General features: G+C 36.7%; 1 protein-coding gene across 19 annotated transcripts in view; it reads right to left on the bottom strand.

Moving 5' to 3' along the window:
- Window positions 1-244: 244 nt before the first annotated feature.
- Window positions 245-26,065, bottom strand: part of LOC139138699 (myotubularin-related protein 13-like) — a 100,066-nt gene continuing 74,245 nt past the window's right edge. For 2 of the 19 annotated variants that reach the window (XM_070707200.1, XM_070707224.1), the window contains 19 exons: window positions 25,383-25,472; window positions 22,784-22,864; window positions 20,376-20,411; window positions 17,698-17,899; window positions 16,347-16,552; window positions 15,366-15,626; window positions 12,469-12,671; window positions 11,585-11,761; window positions 11,128-11,232; window positions 10,165-10,350; window positions 9,526-9,652; window positions 8,689-8,855; window positions 7,701-7,928; window positions 6,679-6,855; window positions 6,031-6,154; window positions 5,044-5,214; window positions 4,577-4,725; window positions 3,741-3,875; window positions 245-3,280 (listed from right to left, as the gene is read on the bottom strand). In XM_070707200.1, coding sequence (XP_070563301.1) covers window positions 3,191-3,280; window positions 3,741-3,875; window positions 4,577-4,725; window positions 5,044-5,214; window positions 6,031-6,154; window positions 6,679-6,855; window positions 7,701-7,928; window positions 8,689-8,855; window positions 9,526-9,652; window positions 10,165-10,350; window positions 11,128-11,232; window positions 11,585-11,761; window positions 12,469-12,671; window positions 15,366-15,626; window positions 16,347-16,552; window positions 17,698-17,899; window positions 20,376-20,411; window positions 22,784-22,864; window positions 25,383-25,472 — 2,915 coding nt within the window. In that variant the 3' untranslated portion in view covers window positions 245-3,190. Of the gene's footprint in view, window positions 3,281-3,740; window positions 3,876-4,576; window positions 4,726-5,043; window positions 5,215-6,030; window positions 6,155-6,678; window positions 6,856-7,700; window positions 7,929-8,688; window positions 8,856-9,525; window positions 9,653-10,164; window positions 10,351-11,127; window positions 11,233-11,584; window positions 11,762-12,468; window positions 12,672-15,365; window positions 15,627-16,346; window positions 16,553-17,697; window positions 17,900-20,375; window positions 20,412-22,783; window positions 22,865-25,382; window positions 25,488-26,065 lie in introns of all 19 variants that reach the window. The other 17 variants (XM_070707239.1, XM_070707258.1, XM_070707265.1 and 14 more) reach the window with 13 other exon arrangements.

Here is a 26,065-nt window from a genome sequence, read left to right as displayed (position 1 = left end):
ATCCACATTTGATCATTACCATGTCCTGAAAAGACATGATCAAATGAGTTAACAGTTTTGAAAATTAAAACATCATGTTATGTTCATTTTTGGCACACACACAGAGCTTACAAAGAGATTGGTCTGGGACATTCAGTCAGTTAACTTTAAAATATTTTCAGTACACAACGATAAAAACTAGCAGGGTACTGTGGCGCTGCTAGAGCTAGATGTGTGGGTTAACAGAAGGAAACATCAACACAGATCACTTTAAAACAGGTGTCTATTTAATGAGCAATTCCTCTGAAGATTAACTTTTGTATTTACAAAAAAGGACAAAACAAAAAGTTGAATTTAAATTATAAAATTACACCTAGCCAGGCGGACATGATTCTGAACAGCAAAAAGCACATAAGGATGACAAAAATTGTCCTTTTGATTTGGAACTTGCTGATGAAAGAAATTTTGAAGATCTTTGAAATTCTGCTGAATGTGATGGTTTTTATTTCTGCACATAAATTGTATGGCATGTGATTGTACAAATTGAATGACGTAGTTTCAATTCGCATAATAGCTCAATGGTGGAATGTTACATAAAATTGTCAAATCGAGTTGAGAGAGAGAATATATTGATCGATTTTCTTTCTACAGTTATTGAAGACACAAATTTATCTTTACTAATTTTGCACATTTTACCCTTTCATCAGCAAATTTTGGTACAAACCTATTGCTCTCTCTACAAAAATTCGGCCTCTACACTTGCAAACAGGGGTGAGCAGTCAAAACACTCTAAACATGAGTACATTTCTAACATCCTATCTCCAGCCTTTCATTGCCATTTCATCTGGTGTCAGAAACAATGTTAACAATTGTGTGAACTTCCCCACGGTAAGTCAATATAACATTTTCCTATCAAAAGAGCCCTGGTAAGTTCTTACACTTCAGTAAAGTTGCCAATGAATTTCATTACCCTACTTGGAAATGGGGTACAGATTCTTTTCTTCATGTTGACACTGAAGCAGAGCAGTGGCACAGCAGATTGCATTTAGGAATAGTGCCCTCTATGGTTGCCACTTGTAAGGATGATCTTGCCAAATGTAGACAGTCACAAAGCACAATGGTTATTAGAAGAATGACGTTGAACAAATTCTGAAAGATTTCAGTGTTATTTATCAACCTCTGACGCATCCATTCATTCATTCATTCATTTTTTTTCGAATTTACTTGAAAATTTTACTTGATTCTTGCAAAAGTAACAGAACTTTCCCTCATCCTAATATTTGTGATAGAGGAATTACATTTTTTCTCATCCTGGGTAAGAGCCAAATGTATGGTATTATACATCTTGGAAATAAAGCATGCAGAAGTATGCAGGTATTTTTATTGACGAAAGTTTCTAGCTGACTTTTTTAACATTTTTAACTGTTTTACCATGTAATGTTTGCATTGCTATTACTTTACATGCATTACCAAAGACTTGCTCACAGTTCTGTAAACTGTTTGTGGCGTATTTTGACAAGTATATTTGGACATTTTTAAAAGGTTGTAAGTTTCGTAGACAATTCATTTGCTTTGTGGTATGCGTTTTAAAAGTTGCCATGTTACCACACATAATTCATTTGCATCATGATATTCTATTATTTCAAATTGCAATGTGATTACAAAAATGCTCTTTGAAGTTGGTTCATCTGGGATTTTACATTAATTTGTTGCTATTCAACATTTTACACCTAGAGTCATTCAACAACTAGCCCTGTATGTGATGAATTCTATTACCAATGTAGAAAACAGACAATCAGTCGCTCTATCATGTGATAGTTAGTTTAAAACGATAAAAAATATGCACCAAATACATACAACTGTACACAGACTTCTAATAAATACACAAAGTGATACCCTTCTGTAATGAAGGTTTCTAAAGTTTTTTTTGTACAAAATTTACATACTCACAAAACTACCACATTGAATAAATTTTGGTACATATTTTAATATTTTTTTAGCAGAAAGTTGCGATGATCTAAGCATGCATATGTAACCGAATGAAATTTGGAAATATTTAGAAATACATTTGACTAAAAAAGAGGCCTACGATTATGCCTCACAGGCACAAAATTTCTAAATCTTTTTCCTAAAGAAACAAATTTGGAACAGAAACAACTTCACTTCAAGCTGTCTCAAACACTGAAAACTTATGTAAAAATTAACAAAATGCTGAATTCACATAAATTTGTCCTTTTACATTACATTCTTGGGCTTCAAAAAAAAACAAAACTTCCTCTAGTTTGTGTATAACTTAAAACCTATGTCTAGAAACTTACTCAATGAACCCCTGACATCTGAATGGAATATCCCTCATTTTAATATCAATGGGACAAGTCCACTATCTTGCAGGTGTGATAAACTCTAGTACATTGCCTTTTGTGTCAAAACTTGTGATTCTAATTCTATTGAATATTCTTTGCTATACCAGTTCATTAACAATTTACGATGCCTTTGAAATTAAACTGACAAGAAGTTTGAAAAACTTGACAAGACAAACAACGTCTAACATTGCACTTTAATGTTCAGCCTTGGCATTTGTGTAATAAGTTATAAAAAAGTTCATTTTCTTCACAATTCTGCTACATAGTGGCAAGCATAGGGTATAAACTAAGGGACCTTTTCTTCTTCTTTTCCATAAAAAGTACCAAAGACCAAACTTAGGAAAGTCTTGGCACTCCATTTGATCTAAATTAACAACTACCATTGCTTTGGTATAACACCCTTACCAACTCGGAGCTATAGCAACAGCTGTCACCTTGGTAACAGCATGGTAAGTCTCGTCAACGGTATTCATGTAAAGGCATACGCAAGTGAGCAATGCCTGGGTTTTTACATTTGGATAGAGAAAAGGTGACAGTTCAGTTCACAGTTGAAAGGACAAAGTTCAAAGTACACATCTTGGTTGAAGGGGAAAAGGTAGCGTATGTAGCTTACTTCTGACCGACAAACATATTTGTAAAAAATTCAGTATGTCTCGTCACGATTTAAACCATGCTCTGTAAAGATATGTACAGATGCACTTGTGATAATATGCAGGTAATATGCAGGTAATTTGCATATTACCTATAGAAATGGAAAGGTATTTGTCATGTGGTTGAAGACACACGCATTTGCCCTTCCACATCTGTGAATTAATCGGCTTAGTCAGCATGGGAATAGCACCACATCTTCAGAGGCATTCTTGAATCTTGTTGATCCACTCGTCTGCATGGTCTTTAGAGTCAGCAAGAAAGTTGTAAACTCTTCGAATTGTCTTTAACTATTGGAGGAACAACAGGTTTGCAATAATAAGGAGTGAAGTTTGAAACTATGTTTTGATACTATTCCCACAACAGACACTGGCAAGTCTTATGGCAATTACACAACCCAGAGTGTCTACAAACTAGATAACACTCAGAATTCATGTTTCTTTCCTATGAGAGAAGAGGCGATTGTCAGTTTATCAAGACGATGACCAAATTAAGAACACTGCATTCTTAAATCAATCAACATGACAAATGATTGATGATACAAAGGAACAATAAACAGAGCTTGGCCTCTGGATCAATTCCATCGGTACAACAGAATCTGTTGTATATTGACGCTCATCTCAATAGGATATAAACCTTTGTACATCTATTACAATTTGTGTCATCATGATGGTGGTGGAAGTCATTCAGCCGATTGAATGTAATCTTGAGACGTAACATAAGGTCAAAGGTCAGTATTTGTATACTCACATCAAAGAAGGCTTTTTCTTCAGCTTTCTTTGGAGCACCAGGAAGTGCTACAGCAGAGAGTTGCAAAGATTCGATTTCGGACAAATCAATGAAACCCTTGCAGTGCGTGTCTTCCTTGGATTCATAGTATCGCAGCTGAGAGTGAAGAACAGAGAAGTCTGTGAGAGGTAGCAGGTATCGCCAGGGATACAATGTGTGTATTGAAAATAATGTATGGCATGACATGGGCATGGTACAGGAAGACAACGTACTATAGAAAGCATATCGCATATGAATGGTACAGGAAGATAATGTACTATAGGAAGCAAATTGCATAAGTATGCAGTCAGTAACCAGCACTCCGATGGATCATGTCATATGTGAAAGAGTTATACAAAGAAGGCAACATACTCTGGCATTCATAATGTCTAGCGAAATGCAGTTGAGCTTTTGTTTCAAGTTAACAACCTGGAATTATGTGGCCTTCTTTGTGTATTGATTGTGATGTAATTCTGACATTCTCATTAACTTTGTATTATTGAATAAAATTGACGTTAATGTCTATCTGTGTACCGTAAAATTCCAAATTGAGGCGCACCTCTAATTGAAGCCGCACCCCGACTTTGAAACACTGTAAATGATACAGATATTTATTGCATGGGCCTAAATCTTATTTGACTTAGATTATTGGAAAGAATTGGTTGTAGTGGGAGCTCAATCACTGACATTAAAATTTACTCTTTTATGATTCCACTGTCATATTGTAAGTATTGTCACCTTAGCAAGTGACCATATTAGAAAACTGAAAGTATGAAAGGAAGCAATATATCATGTTAGTAGTCACAAAGTCAACTGACCTGGTGTTTAGTGGAATCCAATACAAACCAGCGTTGTTTCCATCCCTTCAGAAGTGCACCCCTCTTCCAAAGATATCCCTCGTGGGTCCTTGTTTCACTAACCTGAGCTGATTGCCATGAGTGATCGTAATAGGTTGGTGTTGTTTGACCTAGATAGGAGAAAAGATGACAACTTATGACAAAGAGCGACTTCTTCGGTAACGCATTATTAGTACAAACATGTCTGAAATCAACAACTGTCTGTAGAAATTTCTTTAAAAGCTACAGTCATCATAGCTGAAATATTAGAAGTATTCTAGCACTATGCTTGAAGCAAGGTTTTATATGACTACTTATGTTTCTTGTACCGTATTTCCATAAATTACACTACCCACAGCATATTGGTAAGTATCTGACATGATCCATTCTAATACTAGAAAATAATGGTTATTTCAAGTTCCTATTTCTGGCCAATGAGTGACACCCACCTCCTGAAATCATGGGTGTTGACTGTGGTGTAACTCGGATTACGTCTTCCATGGATGTCTGCGATTGTCTGAATGATGATTCACGGCTGATTTTCACTTTACCACACTGCTTAGGTACCAGGTTCTGACACTTGTCATGGCAGTTATATCCACACTCTGAACACTTCATGCCTGCAATGGTAGCACAGAGTTAAAATATGAATGAGAAAAGAACAAGATGACAACCCTGCAGCCACATTTGATCAGGTCACAAAACTATTTTGTGAATGACGAAAGAACAATATAACAACCCTGCAGCCGCATTTGATCAGGTCACAAAACTATTTTGTGAATGAGGAAAGAACAATACAAAAACCCTGCAGGCACATTTGATCAGGTCACAAAACAAAGTGGCTCAAGGATCTTTCTTCATCATAATGTGGGTAACACATTCGCTGAGACATGTGAATTATGAAGACACTAAAAGAGAAATTACAATGCCAACTACAAGGAAGGGCAAGTCATACAGGATTTTATAATTGATTACATTAATCTATCAACAACCGCAGTTTATATAAAGAACCAACATCCGATATCTGGTTATATTCTGCAACACAGCATTGGACAATACTTTTTGATGAACTTAAAGAATGTACATGCAAAGTTGGTGCCTTGTACCATAACATTGAAAATGTTTGCAATATCAGCACAGCAGTATCATTTAGTCAGATTTTAAAATTATCTGAGTTATATTGGCAATATTGTCTAGATGATGTTGATCAAGAAAATACAACATTACAGGACCAGTAACTCTAACTTTGATGATTTCTTTACTATTTTTAAAGTCAACCACATTTTTTGCTCTACTCACCAAAGCACAATGATATGCACTGATTCAAAACTGATTCAAGGCTTGACCAATACCAACCCCAACATCACCACTTGGCATCTGAATAGTAAATGCCTACATAGGTGAGATGGCCATGACAGCATGACATATGTACCTACCTTTGTATCCCTGTTTCACTAAGCCCCACAGTAAATGCTGGCAGTAATCACAGTATGTTGGAGTCACATAGCTGTGTGTTTCAAAGTGATGGGGCTGCGTTTGTGATTTGCTTCCTTCTTTACCCTGGAAAAAAATAAGATTTATAGCACTAGTAGTTTTGAAAACTGACACTGTGCTCTAATAATACTTTCCTTTCACACATTCTTGCACATCAGTAGCATACAGGGATTAGATTTCTTGAAAAGCATGAGCAAAAATATTAAAACTGACAGAAAATATGCTGCCATACATGTATGCTTTTTCCATGTGCTTTGCCTGGTTGAGGTATTTAGCTACCAAATCATATCACATTGCACTGTGAGTAATACTACACAGGAATATGATTGGTATGACTGTTTGTATCCCCTGGGGCATAAAACATCCACAGCACCAACATACATTGAGACTGTGGGCAATCGGACAAGACGTTTTGTCCATATTAAATATTCAAAGTTTGAAATGTTGCCTGGTAAGTGTTTGTTTATTATTCTGCATTGTTTGAAATACGGTACACTAATAAAAAAACAATCTTGGTTTCGTTGTTGATGTTACTTTAGAAAATGGACACAATTCAGTAGTAACACACAAAGAGAAGCAAGTATACATACCTTTGTCAATATTTCTATTGTAGTTTTCTTATGCAGTGATGTGCCATGTTGTTTGACCATTTCACTGGCTGCAGTCGTCCTTGTGCTCTGCAACTCCATTGGACTTTCAAGCTTTTCCCAGACAAACTTCCACTTCATCGGGAAATGACACAGATCAGTCTCCAGGTGACTCATTTCCTTGTTTTAAAAAAAAAACACACAGAAAGTGTTACTGGTATGCCTGCATCAAAACAAACCTTGTTTGACAAGTTTAACCAACTTGACCCGATGGTGAAATATGAAATATGAACTTGGCAGGTATCAACACTGCTCCATGATTACCATGGTGATATCAAAATGTTCTTAGGCATTTTATAGTCAGTGCAAGGCTAACTAAACTTGACCCATGACGTTCACATTACAAATATTCAACATTTATTTATAAAATGTCAGCTACATTTCAGAGTTACTTCTCAGCTATCCCACAGTCCAATCAAAAACAGAAATGCAGTGTCATCTCAATAGCAGGATAACACATCGATCCAAGGACAGACAAATACACACAAGTGATTGGATAGGGTACTAGCAAGCTAGTGGGCATGTCAGTTCCCAATTGCATAGATTTAAAAATAAAATTTTGATTTCTCGCATCTTTTCAAGCACCAATTAATGTCATCTTCCAAAGAAACATGTTGTAATTAAAAAGACAACAGCCATGTTCACGGTTACAGGTTTGTTACTAAATATAGCTGCACGCGTGCGACATTGGACTCTGCTACTTAAAATGCGGACAAATTTTTTCAATGTTGCATGTGACTGTTTTTGCAGCTTGTACTCTGAGTCACCAACTGTTATGATAGCAGTCGCCTACTGACTTAGATTTATTTTCATTATTCTAAATATATGCTACATATTCAAAAGCGCAATCTAAAAATGCGGACAAATGTTTATTTCTGCATACTGATGAAAAAAAAAACTATGTCAATTGTGAACAGCCCTGTAGGGCCTACAATATGATGAAAATCTGGGTATCAATGTCTTACCTCCAGCAACCACCTGAACATATCAAGTTGTGCCTCTTGAATGTTGTCATAGCATCCGTTGATTATCCTCCTGTCGGTTGGCAACAATGGTCCCTCTTCATTCTCTTCATTAGGTTCTGTTGCCTTGGTTACAACTTCTCTATCGTATGTTGACCCCGTCCTTAAATCTTCGTTGATGTAGTAATCCCATATCCGTAGGTTTGCAATGTCAGAATATGGTCGAAGAACCTGTAGTTCATATAGAGGTAAAATATTCAAAATATGTTTCATGTCAGTGAGATAGGTACTTTACAAAATTTCAAAATTACAATCTTTTGCAGGACACAAGTTTAAGTCAAGCAATAACCCACACTGCAGTCAGGTATATATGAGATATGAGTACAACATTCAGCATGAATCTCTAGATTAGAGTAAACCTAGGCTGATATGTAGTGTCTCTGAAGCTTTTGGCCAATTGGTTGCTTGAAATTCATTGTTCTTATTTGATTATATGTATTTCTCTAAAAGTTAAGCTCTTTCCATTCGTAATTTTAGCAAAAAGAAAAAGGAGAAAGCAGGGCAAATATTGAGCGACTGTAGTTGAATAGAAATCCACTCTCTGAAACCAAGCACTGTTGATGGGAAAAGTACATGGCGCATGTAGTTGGCTGTGGCAGTGTAAGTGACATGCACAACAAAAGGGTAACATTCAGTTTGTGGGTGCAAGCGAAATACAGCATACACAAAGCCATCAAATTAGTCCACTGGACCTCCGGTCTGAAGGACTAAAAAGGGACATCCAGCTTGTGAGTGCAAGAAAATTTTTTTCCTCATTTCTATTGACTGTTCTGTTGATAAGACAGCAATAACAGAGTAACGCAGGCACAAAAGTAACACAGCAACGATACTGCATTACTTTGTGGAAGGTGAAGATGACAATGACAAAACTGCAATTGTTACAAATCACTTTCACTGCCATATCATTTGCATATATCATCATATGACTTACGCAGTCTCTGATTGATGGTGCATATAGAAAGTTGTAGAAAAGTGGTGTTTTCAGATGTATACTGTCGATGTAATCCCAGAGTGATTTGATTTGTATCCCTTTGGAAGTACCATCTCCTCTCTCACCAATTTTCCCTGATTTGGTCCGAGAATCTTCAAATAGCGTGCCTAAAGACAAAAAGTATTGGACAGTGTTAGTTCAAAATTGTGAGTGTTTTGTGTAGACCACTGTCTCAATACAGAGAGGTTTAGTTTCTCTGCAGTTCATTTTCTATGGATTTTTTTAGATATCTACTTCCATTCATTCATGAAGGTAAATTATCTTTCCTTGTGCTACAAGCTAACTAGTTCACAATTTGTCATGGTCACACCACTGCCAATGCACCAAACTTTGCTGGAGTTTGTTCCTTCAATTTACTCACTTGAGATATTGAAAAGCCAAGAGACTTGCTTAATTCTCAAGTTACAGAATGCAATGCCATTATTTTTTCATTTTTCACTTACCCATATAAAAATATGAGCAGGGACATTGAAATACCGGAAATCATAAAGAACTGTACTATGGAATAAGCTTCCTTTAGAAAGCTGAGACACAAATAAAATAACAATCAAAATGTTCAATTACCACTTTTTCATGGCTATTTTAACCCTTACACACCATGGTTTCACCCATTCCCATCGTTTTCTATATCAAAGCTGGAGTTCTACAACAGAAATTGGGGGTGAAAGAGTCCAGAGATCTAGTGATATGAATTACATGATCCTTCAGTTTCATGGCACATCTGGGTTTTTTTCCCCAAGCTGTTTGATGATGTCCATGCAAATGCTCTACACTTACCGTATTCAAATCTTTCACATTCTGAATCAAAAAAGAAGTTTCTGAATCTTGCTGAGCAGTAGTGGTATGCTATGAACTTGAGGAAGTACTGGTTGAACTCAAATGACAGTGGAAACTGATTCACAACCTGAATGAAAAAGAATAGATTTGCATTAAATTCAACATTTATTTAGTTTGTACACGTGAACATGGAACCTACAAAGTTATGATACTCTGTCAGGGATAAGTTATGCATAAAATCATTTTGTCATGGTACTCTGAATTGTCAAATGAGTGCTTTAAAAGTGAAAAGGGGAAAAATTATGGTATCATTAAGAAGACAAAATCAGAGGGGATGGTGATAGGAAAACTGAGAGAGAGCAAGAGGATATATATAGACACTGAGAGAGAATATGTAGAGAGAGAGAGAGAGAGAGAGAGAATATGTACAGAGAGAGGGGGGGGGAGAGAGATAGAGAATATGTATAGACATTGAGAGAGACAGAGACAGAAAATGTAGACAGAAAGTGTGACACTGGTCTAAAAGAAAGAAAAGCAACAAGCGAGTGAAGGGCCAAATATGACTGGTTTTACCAAGGCAAAGCAAGCGACAACTACGTGTCACTGGTACAGCAAGTTGCTGCTTGCTGAGGGACCAACCTGATGAACTGCATCAAGGAACTGCAGGAAGATTGGTGCAAAACCACTGCCCTGATGTGCTGCAGTGTGGTTACACCGGTGAGTAAATTTATGTCCAAAGGCTAGCCACTCCTTCTCAACCAACACACGGAAACCATCTATGGTACGGTAGTATGGGTCCAGTAGAACTTGTGTAAGTGCCACAACCTGAAAGGAGAAGGGTGTGCAATGTTAATCCTGCTGTATATATGAACAAAAGCACCTATGGAAACTGGAAGGCGTTACATTGTTGAGTATATGTTCTGGGGTTGAAAATTTATGTATTATCTGAGTGGGGTCCCTACTGTGAAAAGAAATGTAACATTGTGTTTGACTGGATGGGAGCATTGAAATTAAGCCAAGATCAGTTCTGCTGCACCAATGAGGCTTAGCCAATGCAATCATCAGTAATGATTGTCAAGTTTACGCCAGCCATCCATGCAGTGACTGTACAAGTGCCCTTTTTATGCAAAACAGCAAATCACTGGCAGTATAGGACAATGAACAAAAAAGATTTGATTAAGCAATAAAGCACACCAAGCAATGTTATACCACGAGATTTTGACCAGTTCCCGACATATATGCACGAGCGATAGCGAGTGAATATATGTCGTGAACTGGTCAAAATCAAGTGGTATACCGTCGCTGGGTGTGATTTATTGCTATTATATCATAACAGTATATTGAAATTCTGGCATAGAACGTCATAAAAAGGATTTTGGCTCTTGCTTGCATGTGTACCAGCCGTGGTATATCGCGAATATACCAAGGTTCTTTTCGCATCTCAACCAATCAGATGGCTGCATTTACGCCATCAATATACTGATATGATATAATATAATATGAGATATTGCCCTATCACATCAAAAATAAGGATTTTTGTGACTGGAATCAAAGAGGAGATAACCTGCCAAGAATCTAGCTGGACAGAACACAGATACATACCTGAGATGTGAAGTCACTTCCATCTTCCATACTTATCATGACAGATGACCCCTGTATGTCCATCAAGTCAACCGCTGCCCCTGCCAGCTGCATTATATTCTGAATCTGTGTAGGAACACAAAAATGAACAAAAATCAGGATTTTATATTATCACCCAGTGTGATGATATTTCTTGAATGTGCTGGTTCATTCATCCAATAACATATCAAATGGCTATGAAAAATCCACCTCACTTATAGTTGTATTTCATCTCATGGCATTACCTCTACAAGATGGAAATTTAAAAGGCATATCTACATTATCAAACATATTACACATAATCAACCTTTTTAAGTTTTTGCAGAGTTGTGGCTTGGTCTGTGGATTCAACTTGCAGCAAGACAATCATGATTACTGGACAATATGTAGTTGCTTTGAAAAGAACAGACTTTATCGAAAAGCTCTTTGTAAATATTACCTGTAGCAGCCATTCTGTGTCTTCCACTAGCTTGTGAAATGACACTTCAGGATCTGTCAGGGGTGCACTGGACACACACGCTCTCATCAGCTTCTTAAAACTGGCCTTGACGTGTCGAACTTCATTGAAGTCACACGGTATGAAGTCACACTTGGGGAAATTTTCAGTCTTGATGGCCTGTGTTGAGAAACAGAGTAAAATGTCTTATAGATCAATAGACATTCAAGGTTTCACATCTATGAAGAGACGGGAAAAAGTTTCTTGTAAGTCATACCAAAAGTCACTTGGCACTAATACCCATATACTATATATACTATATATACAGTAAAATTTGTCTCTGTGGACTTCAGCAAATTTGACTTCTAAAAACTGTTTCTGATATGCAAGAGTAAAGTTTCTAAACTGCATGTGATGGCGCCCTCACTGTTCAACCTCATTATTCTTATGAATATCACACTCTCAACCAACAATGCTACAAAACCCTGTGACTGCAATGGCTATTTCATGCATCTATTCTGTCCCATTTATTGGGAAACTGATTCAAAACACATTCAAGACACTCGATGAAGTAATGGTGACAAGAGCCAAGTCTACAGTTGATAGTGAAGGATGGATCATTGATCTGGGTACAAGGATTGTGATTCAATTTAGTTCATTTCAGTTCAGTTCAAAAGGGTTTGGTTATCTTGTGAAGTTCGAGGAATCTAGTTTGAGAAAAGATTCCTTCGATGATATTAAATAAGAAAGAATGCACATAAATTGTGTGACATGAAACGCAAAATATTTTTGAAATACAACCCATACAATACAAATTTCACATTTGTTTTCATTAAGCCCCCTCCAAAGATCAAATCAGCCACAGCTAGACATGTCATGATCATTACCTTCATTTGTGACTTCTCGCCGAAGACATACAAGGCTGCTTTATGGGCTGACGTCGGCATGACTGCTCCGTCCTTGGCATCTTGGCCACCCTCCGGCTGCTGACCGCCTGTTTTGTGTGCAAGACGAGCACCCACATCGGTATTTAGAGTAGATGGGGGACCACTACTCGGAGTTGTTCGCAAGCTGCCCCATTTTGTGAGTCCTGGACACACATACAAACAGGGTGCCAAATAAAAATACACCAAAAGCGGACCCATGAACCAGAGTTTTGCCCATGGGAGTCAAAACAAAAGAGGACAAAGATCTGAAGAAGAGCTAGAGATATAAAGCAATGCTAACTCAGGAAAGAACAGGCAAGTGCAAGAAAAAGGAATTCACAAAAATCAAGCAATGCATATATAAAAATCAAAACAGTCTACATTTCAAGTTTTTTGATTCTTTAGGATTTTTTGTATGTTTACAGTGAATGTACTTCATTTTGCACTTTTTCAATGTATTAACCCTTCGAGTGTTGTAACTTTTCTCATCAAAATTTTAGTGCAACATTTTACCAGTTTTTATGAATTTTTTCTGTCATTGTTTTGGATAATTTTGGACCGCATTGACATCACTTTTAATGAGCTACTGATTTTGAACAGAATTTTTGGAAAAATCTGAAAAAAAGTGCCTGAATCTGAAAAAATTTATTTTATAAAGGAGACAAAAACTGGCTTTGGCATTTTAAGGGTTAAAATACAATGCCAATAATTCTCAGCACTGTAGATTCTTCAGTTACTATACAGCCTGCAAGTTATAAACTGGCAAATCACATTTGACTTTTTTCCAAACTGATATTCATTAAGTAGAGTTGCCAAGTTGCTAACAAACTGATAAAAGTCATCAAATGGTTTTATATCGGACAATAATTAATATGCTAAATTATGTCAAAAGTCACTTTCTTCTGATTTTTTTTAGATATATCTATCTTGGAAGTTGATGCATGAGTTCCAGGTGAAGATTGTAAACTAACTACCAGGTGGAAAATCCAAATGAAATATGAGTTACACTGTCTTATTTACATGAGTCTGTAAGATGAATATATATTACTGTTGTACATGAATGAGTAGTTAATGATATTTTTTGAGATTTCGATAACATTTTTATTTCCAAAATTCAACAACTGCTGCAAAAATTTAAAATTAAAATTTTAGTATGGTATTCATGAGTAAATGAAGAAATTCGTAAGACTATATTCAAACTATTAATTTCTGTTTGTGAACTTTTGCATGCCGTTGGAGAAGTGAAGCCGACTTACGTGATAGTCAAGAATTTACACACTACACACTGATTTTTTTATATTTTTTACGTAGACTTTGAAAAGAGAAAAACAATACAGCATTTGCCAAGTTTGCAAAATAAAAGTAAAGAGAGACTTAAAAGGAAACCTTAACAGCAAATGCATTAAGTAGAAATGATTGGGATGCGAGGAAGATTACTGAAAAGAGTGGTCATCAGGAGTTATGAACATATTTAAATACTTGAAAAATCCAAATTTGGTACAAACAAAACGCAGTACTTGTCTTTTTTTCCCCTCCTGATGACCAGAAAATTTAGATAGCTAGGTCAGGCTCTTAGTGTGGGGCAGCTGGCTACATTTGAAATCATGCACAATGGTAGAGCTCTGAGGTTTCACACCAGAGGGATCCCTTTTGATGAAGAGCCCTCTAGAGTCACATTGGACAAAACATTTGTTTTTCCTTTTACCGCATGGGCTGTTTGTTCTTCTCATGCCTCGGAGCTCTACCACATCAATAAGACTTACATGAACCAATTCTCTATGCTCAAATGATTTTTTCTTGTCAACATGCTGTTAGTGACACTGTTAGAAATTTAGGTTTTCTTCATTACTGCAGAAAGATTTAGACCAACTGGATCATACTTGAAATAGAGCACATCACAGATTAATGATTGAAAGAAATGCTAGAACTAATCATTAATTTACAAATACTGAAGATCTGTCATAATTACAATAAAAATCCTATGATAGTAAATTTAAATCTTAGAAAGCCATTCTAAACACTTATTCTTTACTGAAATTCATTGGTGAAAAATTCCTCTTTAATATGAATCTAGCCACCAATTCACCAATTCTACTATATAATTCATGATACGTGAACTTGGAATGGAACATGAGAAACTTTGGTATGAAATGTCAGATGATAGTATATCTTTTATTGTGACAAGGTTTGATATAATGAATGTTCATAAATTCTTTTCTGGTTAATATGAATCAGAGAGTACGAGTACATTTCTTCCGACCCCAATGAAATTTTCGATGATGCCCTAGACTGGATTGCAAGAAGGAAGAAATACCCAAAATGCAATGCAGCAAAGGTCATACCATTAATTTGAGGAGGGTGAGGCATTGGAGGGAAGGCAGTGTGAGGGGCAAATATCAGCTAACAGTAGCAGTGTATCATATCAATATAAGTATAGCATTTATACTGCATAGCAAGGCTGTCTTTGCAGAATCATATTTGGTGTTCAAATTGCGTAAAATCCTGCGTAAATCATAATTCAAAATTTCATGAGTGTAATGTCTCAAATATTTTGCCATGTGATAAATTAAGTCTGCCATTGTTTTTTCAAAGGTGAGATCACATCAGAATTAAAAAAATCAATTTCCAAAATCTTCATAAAGAATATCAGAGATGATAGATCCAAAGTTATTTGTTCAAAAACAGATCAAAGTAACAAAACATGGTGGCACTTGCACAAATAAATTAAAATTACATACAACATTTGAGTACAAAAACTTTTTACCATGAAATCGTAGAAAAATTGTACATTACAGCATTACACTGTGGTACATTGGGTAGCTGAATTTCAAGTAAAAGCTCTAACTGACAAGACCTACCTCTGAAGCTGTTCATTCCTTTGCCGCCACTCCCTCGAATTCCAGTCATGGCTCTGTATATTGCACTGCTACCGCCACCAACCTTGCGTGGACTTTCTGACCCTTGAGGGGGTGATCCCGTTGCCTCTGATGTTGGTGTCAGGACGGAGTTCAGACTGACCAGGGAGTCTGTATTGTGGTGACTACCGACCGGAGTGTTGGCCACAATGGATTGGAAATATTTCTCTTGTTCAATACTGCGAGTGGTTTCAGTTGAAGTTCCTAAAGGAAAGGAAAAGATTACAAGAATCAGTAAATGATTATGCTATCTTATCCCTTTCACCTCCATGGTTTGGACCAAATCCATTGTTATCAATGGTGATTGTGGACCAGATTACAGAGAATTCGGGGTGAGCAGGTTAAAGGTTGGGGTACATTTCTATAAGCAAATATCAAGTACATTTCCATTGACCTTGGGGTATAAATATCTGGCAAAAAATCCGGGGTAATTTACCAATTGGAAGCAGTCATATTATGCAATATTGCTCCTCATCCATGAAACAGATCTGAAGATTGGCCAAAATGTGGTCACATGACATTCAATGAAATGTGATAGGCAGATAATCAGCTTTCACATTGCTTCAAGTCACATGACACTGTTTGCTGGTGAATCAGACGTCTATGTTCAAACTCAGTGTGGGAACACTGACCTCATTCGTATAAACATCAAAGGAGACAGCCATATGCATCTGTACATTCACATATACATTATCAGGGTCATGTTTTTGGCTGTCCTCACCTCCTTTTCAAACATTATCAATATCACCCTGAAGAGCCCCACCCTGTATGCAGTCAACACCACATGATGTTGCCCTTCCTGTCACACTTTATCGATTTCAAACCAAACTTACGTGGAACACACAGATCATATATCAGATCATATTTGACTAGAAATCAGATATTATGACAGGATATTGAGACACAGTGCACATTACATCATACCTGTTGAGGTGTTCTGCACCACTTGCGACTTCATCATACCCATCACTCCTTTACCATGGAAACCGCTGCACCTTAGCAACAGCGCCTTTGTCCTTGGGTGTCTCCAAGTGATGGCCGGGAATCGACTCTGGCGGTGGCATTTGCCGAGTGACTTACGAATGCTTTCGTCTGCTACAGTGGATGGAACCACCACCAACGCAGGGTAACTGCAAAACAGTAAAAGCATTTTTAAAAGCTGCATTGTGAAGATGTAATGAATGAGCCTGGCCCACTCAGTGAAGAAACTTATCGCAACATTTAAAATATTTGATCAACAGTTAAGTTTCTATGGGCTGTATATGCTTGTTGTGTATATTGAAATATAAATGAACAGATGTGTATTTGTCGAATTGCTGAACTCAGGGTTTGTACACCTTGGGACAAATAAAATTCCAGGGCTTTCCAGGTTTTTGACCAGTTTTCCAGGGCTATATAGGGCTCTTGATCATGAAAACAAATTTATACTCGACTTCTATCGACACACCATACCTATCTACTGCTTTAATTCCTGAGCTTTTTCTTCTAACTGTATAGCTACTGATTGTATTTCAGTTTGTTTTTCTCTTTTGCAGTCTTAGAATTTGCACTCCTAAGACTATTTAACTTTGCGACAAAAGACATTTCCCTGTAGATTCAGCTTTCTTGGAATATTTATTATCAGATTTGTTAAGTTCAACTACATCAGTCTCAAGTATCTTCATTTTCCAGGGTTTTCCAGGGCTAAATCACATTTTTCCAGGGTTTTCCAGGGCTAAAATAAAATTCCAGGGTTTTCCAGGACCGTACGAACCCTGAGACTATAAGCATGCAGGGTGTAAATGAATAGTAAACATCTATTTCTATCCCACATATCGAATGCATATCTTCCGATGAAATTTTCTGGTTGTTTCATGGGTGCATGACTATATGCAGAGTAGGGCAGACTGTGAGTACCTGCTTGGGTAGGGTGAAGTTTTGGTTATCGACACTACGGACAGGCGGAAGTGGCTGGTGATTTTCGGTTTGTTCAGATCAAAAGGAAGGTACGTATTCCACATACAAAATATGTGAAACATATTTATCAGTGCTGGTGCTAATTTGCCAAGGCAAGCAACGTTACAAGTTATGTGGTTATTTTCTACAAATATCTCACACTGTTGTGTAGGATATTTTACGATAATTGGCGTACTGGCTATACACAATAGACATCATTCTTTCATGACACCAGAGTGTAAAATTTTACAGATTACAAGTTTTAAGTTTGCATGAAATCATGACTTCCCAATAAAAATCCAATCAAATGGTCAAATATCCACAAATTCTCTCTGCTTACCTCCTACACACATTATAGTGTAGATTGACTTCCGAGATACGGAATGGTTCCGTCGACTTCTGCCGTGTCGATCCAGGACTTCCTAGTCCCAATCTCTGGTAATCCTGGACGTACGGCCGATCCATCAGCTTATCCGCTGACAGTGTGTCAGAGGCTTTCAGAGTGCTGGTCTGGATCTCGATTTCCGACTCATCAACTGTAGCTGAAAATACGGAACAAATTACAAGATGAACAGAGACTGGCCAACCCACAAAAACAAGTCGACTCTGTTCATGTTCAAAAGCAGGGAAACAATTACCCCTTTGAGCGCCTACGTCAATTTTTGCCGCCTTTATAAAATGTAACCCAGACAATTTTTGTCCAGATTTTTTCAAAACATTTTGATCAAAAACTGTGGCGATGAAATGTAATGTCCATCCGGCCTAAAATTGGCAAAATAATTACAAAAAATTCATAAAATATTAGTAAAATTTTGGACAAAAATTCTGGCGGGAAAATTTACAGCACTCAAAGGGTTAAGACCTTGCTATCCTTGTTCTGCTGAAGACACATTCAAACAGTCTGAAAGAAATATTGCAAAATGTATATCTTTAAAAAAAATATTTTATGAAAAGTATTCTATGTCAACGTTATTTTGGTACAATTTTCTTTATCCAAATCGCTCTTTGAAAGAAAATCTGTCTGCAAGAAAAGAATGACATGCAAAGTGTTTGACAATGCTTACTTTCAAGCTAGCTGAACAGTACCTGCTAGCTAAAATTCACTAATGTTGATGTTGCCACATTACTCCGTAATTGTAACCTGTGAGGCACATGAGACTAATCCAAAAGCATTCCACATGAGCTTTGGAAGAACACCTAGCCTCATTAACCGACCGTGAGGCTTTGTGTCAGCAAATTTTTAATACTTTGCTGACAAAATTTCACACAAATTTCATACTCCACCATTGTACTTGGAGACATCTGGGCATTGTCATTCATGTGGAACATCTTTAATATCAATACACTTGTAGCTTGTATGAAAACCTAGTCAGATATTTCATGCTTGTGAAATAACCTGACAAAGGCCACCATGCAACAATACAATTATTACACATTTGTAGCCATGGTTCAAATATTACAAAGAGCTTATGATTTTGCTGCATTCTTTGCAATTTTGCATTTTGACATTTTTTGAGCAAGTATTTGTTCTGCTACAACTTTGATTTTGCTGCAAGCTGCTGCTTTCAAAACAAACACGCACACAATCTCACCAAACTAAAGGGCTTTGACTGTAAAAGTCTAACCGCTAGGTTAGGAATGGCATGTGTACTGCATTTTGCATAAAATGATCAACTTCCAATGGTAAGATAAAACAATGGATATGATATGCAAAGTCAACATGTCAGGGGTCTGTCATGAGATCAGTATGCAATTCTAAATTGCCGATACTGAAATATTGGCTCCACTCTTTTCTAAACCGTGAATATCAATTTCAAAACCCTCTCAACAGTCATGACCGCCTCAAAACATTCCAAAATTTGAAGTTTTCATTTTTTGGATCTTTCAAAATACATGTATGTGCTTTGAACTTATGTCTAAATATTTGTTAATGTACACGCTTTAAGTCATTTTGGTAACATAGTATCTTCTCTTTGTAAGTGATAAAACTCTAAGTGAACAGTTTTGGTGATACAACACAGAAAGCAGTATGAATAACAGAACCAGAAATCTTGCAGCACACCATAACAGGGGTATTAGATACTGATTTCATAAAATGGTTAATTAAAAATTAAGGCAAGAGAAAAAAATATTGTTCCTAAGATTATTTTTGGAAAAGCTACAGAGGTGATGAGTGAATTTTTCAAAAATTGCTACTGATTACTCAGAGTCTATATTTTACAAATTGTCCACAATAACATTTGATGAAAAACACTCTTTGACAGTCTGTTTTGAAAACTCAATGAAACAGATTTTCGGTAGATTTCTATTCAACATAAAAAAATGAAAGATAGAGATATTTATGTACTGAGCACTAGAGGAGAACTGACATACAGAAGAAATTGTGTTCATTCACAGTTTGGGTGCAACCTCCAATGTGGACCTCTATAAACAGCTGGTACGTCCAGTGGATCACAATATTATTCAAAGACTGCTACCTGTGGACTGTATTCTTTCTATAAAATGGAATTTTGCAATATTTTTTGAACAAGTCCTAAGCATTCCTGTGGCAAGAATACTTAAACCAATGATTTTTCTATTTCTTTCCCAATTTCAAGAGAGAGCATTCAACTGAGCACTAGCAGTTCAAAAGAGCATAACTGTGTACAGTCACCATATTTTGAATAATTTCTTCTGCATAAAAATATTGCAAAATTCCTCTGATCATTGAGCTGCGTGATATTTTGTGATCTGAACAGCGGTGTAAGTGAGAGTTCCCATATGATAAAGTGAGTACGGAACAACTGACAAGTTATTTCAGAAGAGCAGATCTCTTTGGAAAGAGCCGTTCTCAAGAGCAGCACTGCATACAGTGAAAAGTAACGCACCGACAAACACACGAAGTAAGTTTCAAATGCCGTGGGCAACAGAGCACAGCTCAGTGGCCCTGTTAGAGCTAAGCGTTTCCAGCCGAAGCCACCCAAGCTGAGAACAAACATCAGAAAAACTTTTTTTCTAAGCCGTGCAATATCTGCTTACCTTCCAAAATGGAGGGTTGAGATCCCCATCGTTTACCTGTGTTTATCAATTGACACATCAAATTAGGGTTAGGGATTACTAGGGGCATGCAGAAAGCAATGGAAGGCCTACTAAACTGCAGAGGTCCATAGCTGACATGTGCAATGTATTGTCTTTACTTTTTAAGCTTATGAAATTTCACTATCGATGGATTGACATGGATGCTCTAAATCTTGCGTCTCAAGAGGAAAACTATCGTTACCTTATAGAAATATTTTTTTTCAAAAGACAGCCAGTTTATTTTTTATGAGGCAGGACAATTCCTCATTCCTTTGATAAACTGTAGACAAGAGAATTTTACTTTTAAGTGGAGTAATATTATTGTGTATACTGATAACTTAGTATGTGGTGGCCCACCACATACGGTTTCATATTGTGATTACAACAGCAACATGCTAATTGTACAGAGCGCCCTCTTGAGACATCACTTAATATCTGGTGCGTGCAAACAAGCATTATATACATGTACGTATAAGCCTACAGGTATGATGGTTTTTAGTATTTTTGGTGGTGCTGATGAGGAGCAAACATCTATCTACATGAGATATTACACAGTCTATGGAGTGATTTCCCTTCTTGGAAGCATAATCTTGCTAATTCTAGGACAGAATTTGACCATAAGTTTCAGTCAGATTCCAACACCTTCCTAAGTAAGCATTTTAGGATTTTTGGCAATAGTACGCCTAGTAAGGGTCAACAGGGGATGTTTCCATATCCTGGTATGTGGGCAAACTTAGTTTCAAGTCAACTGTTCATAATGCTGGCATAACCAAAGGCAATGTACTGAGCACACATTTCTGTCTGTCGAAACAAACTCTGTCAAAAAACTTATGATCCAACGAAACTCTGGTATTGTTTTGCAGAGAAAATCAGTCTCCATGAAGTACAGTGGGATATTGATGTGTATGGAAATGATAGGAAGCACTCTTACTAGAGGATGAACTACTATATGGTTGCCAGTAAACAAGCTTTTCATGATGTCTTTTGTGCAATCTATATTTGCATTGATTAGCATGTATTAACAATCATTTCAATGTCTTCAGACCAGTGCGCCCTCTATGGCCAATTTGGCATGTCAATGACTCACCTGTGTTCACTGTACTCAAGAAAATTTTACATACAACATATACAGTGGCATAAAGCTTACTCCCGAAAATTTCAAGAAATTCCAAAGGGTACTCAAAGGAGATCAGAAATCTCCACCCCTTCACCACTATGGTTTGGCCCAATCCCATCGTTATCAATGGTGGTTATGGGCCTTTTCACAGGAAATGAGGGGTGAGTTGGTTTACAGATAGAGGGCACACTGGTTCAAACAATAAATGTTGAGCACAGAATTTCAATCAGGTGTGACAAATAAATATTATCTGCATGATTACATGATGAATTATTTTACATCATTTTTTTGTCTAGGTTATTTACGGGAAGTCCGACAGCTCACCGTTGGTGCACTGAAATTCAAAACTGTCCAAATGTTACGCATCGTTTACACACATGCGAAATCACACCTGACTGAATCAATGCTCAACACACGTTGCTCATAAAATCATAAAATTCCAAACCAAAATTGGCACAGCTTTTTTACGCTCAAACTGCACAACAAAGGAAAATCAAAACACTGGCATGATATCAATTAGTGGCTTTGCATGGACAGATGACGTTGGGGGGGGGAGAGAAATGAAGGGAGTTTACTTTCATTTACTGCATATGGTGTTTAACTTTAGCAAATAATAAGTAGTGTTATAACTGGGAAAATATTACTTCTTTAGTTACTATCATATTGACCTAATTATTTTAACATTATGTATAGTGAAATCCATTGTTTGGGTAACATCTTTACATTTACACAATTTTAGCTTGCAGTGGTACTTGTGTTCAAGTTTATCTGACATTACCAATAAAGTTAATAAACTTCTAAAGGACAACTGATATATTAGTTCATTGTCATTTTGTCATCACGGGGTACAAATTTTCACAGTTTTTGGAAAACACTAAAAAACAAGAAATTTAGAGTTCAAGTGCAGTTATCAAGTAACGAAACATACGAAGACAACATATACATAGTTTGTGCATTATGACTTTGTTATGACAGAGAGAAACACAGTCAAGGACAATTACGGGATATTTTCAAGGCAATCTATCTTGGTCAGTTTGTCTTTCTTTATGTTAGATTATGTACTCAACATTATCAAAGATACGAGGGACAAAAACAGTTTGATTTATCTATGACAAGATTTTGAACAAGTATGAAACAGGCATCTACATGTAAGTGCCTGGATAGAAAATTGACCGGAAATGAAAAAGGTTGACAATGAGGAGTGACTGCAGGGTGAACTTGAAGGCTTGCTTTGGTTACAAGATATACCAACCTCTTTTACTGTTGACTTTGATGGGAAGTGTGTTTGTGGTTGTCAGAGTCAAGTCAGAAAAATCAAAATGTACCACGGGAGCTGTGAAGTGGGAAAAATAAATGAAAAAACAAAAAGACGTGACAACAAAAAAAAAAATACAAAGAACAAAAGAGAAGAGAAATTCAAAACAAATGAATATGTGTACTTTGTAGTTTTCCAAAGTATTTTTATACAAATTTCTTAAATTTGGTAAGTTTCCAAATATGAACCAAATGTGTCATGCCGTGCAAGGACCAATCATGGAAGAGTTCAATGTCACATGACATAAAAAAAGGGGGAAAAGTGGTGCATTATGGGTAAGTAAGGGTGCACAGAAGTAGTTTTATCATGTGTAGTTACATTCATGGAGTGCTGAGAACATTTCAAAGAACCTTAACGGTGAAATCAACCAAGTTCCTTAAAGACAGTTCATTAGAAAGGGCAAATATCGACAAATCTTGAAGATTAGACTAAATGCCTATGAACTGTGTTATTAATTTTGAATGTCAGAGTTCATTTCATATCTGACTATTGTCAAGTTTACAACCGTGATCACATCACAGAAAATATGTTTCACAGAAAGGTTAGTAACTGCCTGACAGTTTGGAGATACGGTTTGATCATAATGCACCGGGTTGTCAAAAACTAAAATTCACAAAAAATTTGATGAATTATGGTAACCATTCCTTCAAATAACTACAAAGGCATGTGAATGTCACTTGTGAGCAATACCCAATATTTCCTGAAGTCATGACTTGGGCATATTTCAAAAGAACTTTTTAATTTGCGAAAATATTTGGTCTGAATATTTGACTGTCTCTTCAGTAGTCCACTACACCTTTTTCATTTGTATCACATTTTTAAGAAAATAAAAAGCGATTGCTTAGAAAAATAGTTACTGAAAACCATTTACAAATCACAGCCTGTAGAGGTATACTTTTTTTCAGAGATGTTTACGTGTGTAATTGCTAAATTTATCTCTCCTATACAGATGTTAGCTTCATAGACTTTGAAATATACCTTTGAAGTATCAGCTTTTAAAGTTGTACATCATTCACAAATTTTATACATAGGTATCACTCCTAGGGGAATTGGCCCACCTTGGTATTATTTTTACGTTTGAATATTCACTGCATGCTGTTATAGTTGTAACAGTACACCAGTTGAAAAGGTGTTATGTTTGAGGTCATAGGTCATAAGTCATAGGTCATAAGTCCATGCATCACAAAGCACGAGTTAGTAAATTTTTTCTATGAGAGCTTTAGTTTAGCAAGTTTGTTTGACGTCAGTCACGGTTGACAGTAAACGACAGGCCAGTTATGTTAGCACATGGGCACCATGAAAGAGCAAATAGCCCAGGAAAGCTTACAACAAATTTCATTTTGAAGTTCTTCGTCAAGTTGTTTCAACAATCCTGACAATAATAGGCTGTTGCGCTAAGTTTTAGCCAATTTAATTTATCGTGAAAAAAGAATTTGAATTATTGAAACGAGTGAAGGAGTCGCAAAGTTTTATTGGCTTGTACAATAGAAGTGAGCAATAAATATATTAGTTGTGTGATCTAGCAGTATATTTGCAAAAGAAACCAAAGACTTTAAAGAAGAGACGCCAAGAAGTTTTTAAGAATTGTGTTTGAACATAAAAAGTGTTCAAAAAATCCTAAACAGTATCTCTTTTTATTGAGAAATATCAGAATAAATTTGGCATTGACATTCAAAATGACATGAAATTTGTCAAGCTATCCTCATGTTGCCACATGTACAAACATCAATCAATCAGACTTGTTCTTTACATTCTCACTGAGATTTTCCAGTATATCAACATTTTAACCCTCCTCCCCCCTACGTTCAGAGTGGAATGAGCTGAGCAAGCACACTGTGGGTGTCTTGCTCATGTCAAGTTCCATCCGAATCAGGGGGGAGAGGAGGTGTAATTTGTTGATGCAGTTACTATCATGCAGTGAATCACCAAAGCTGATACCAGTAGGTAACACTGGAGTTAAAGGAAAAAAAAAATTGAAACAACAGTTAGTATCAAGACATTCAGAACATCAAAGCCTGGCTGATCTTCTGTCCGTGTTCTGTGCTGCACAATAAATGCTGCACTCATTTTTGCTGGACAAAACTGTAGTTTGTTATTTGATTCCTGATGTGATCTAGACTGAAATATTCGTCACTTGAGGGCGCTCTCTATGCTCCCCCCCCCCTTAACCCTTTCACCACCATGGTTTGTCCCAAATCCATTGTATTCTATGGTAAAGTGGACCTGTATACAGGGAACTGGGGGTGAAAGGGTCAAGACAGGGGAGCACAGAGAGTGCCCTCGAGCGACAAAAAGCGCCCTCGAGTGACAGATCTTTCAGTCAAGATGTGATCAAGCTAGATTCATATTTTCGATACATTGATTTTTCTTTTCACTTCTCAGTTTGGTAAGTTAAGACAACGATTTATATTTTAGCATGTTTTCCTTTAAATTTTAAAACCAAAGAAACAGGATGACGGGTACTGTGACATTGTGTAGATTGGCATTTGAGAAGACAGCCAGGCTTAACTGTACGGTAAGAGATATATTTGTGCACCTGTACGACCATCTAGAAATCGTCGTCTGTCGGCCTCAAAGCTAGGAGTCGTCAAACTCGGTGTGGACCCCGGCGATGAGAAGTCTAAACCTGGGAGAAAAAGCTCTGTTATTCTATTTTAGTAAAACCTGCAATGTTTCAATTCAAAACTGAATGTGTTTTATACCGTTATGTGAATGAGCATGTAGATGCCTGAGAAAATGCGTGTATATCGAGTTTAACAAAACATAACAAATATAGAATATTTTCAAGTCACAGATATGCACAATACCCGAATTGCTAAATTTCTTAACATTTTCAAGCTTTTTCCTATGTTAAGTTTTGAAGATATGTATATACCATTATACATTTAGGAGTTTCGATAGTGTTTTGAAATCCTAGAACCAAGTTCTCATACATTACAATAAAAAGATGTCCCCTAACAGTAAGATGGAAGGGCCCACACCTACAATACACACTCTTACTGGTGCATGGAAGAAACAGACTCTGGTTTTATACACACAAAGTATACCGGTACATATCACATGCTTTTGCACACATTTTGCTTTGTAAGTGTAGCAGGTACAAGTAATGAGATCATTTGAAACCTGACATGACGGGACAAGCAAATCCAATGGACAGAGGAAGGTCTTGAGATGGTAATTTTGGTACACGGAGCAACGGATATGACATGCCGATGGAAT

The sequence above is a fragment of the Ptychodera flava genome, chromosome 1, assembly GCF_041260155.1.
Source record: "Ptychodera flava strain L36383 chromosome 1, AS_Pfla_20210202, whole genome shotgun sequence".
Taxonomy (NCBI): domain Eukaryota; kingdom Metazoa; phylum Hemichordata; class Enteropneusta; family Ptychoderidae; genus Ptychodera; species Ptychodera flava.
The sequence above is the reverse complement of the archived record's forward strand: the minus strand, read 5'-3'. Positions and strand labels throughout refer to the sequence as shown.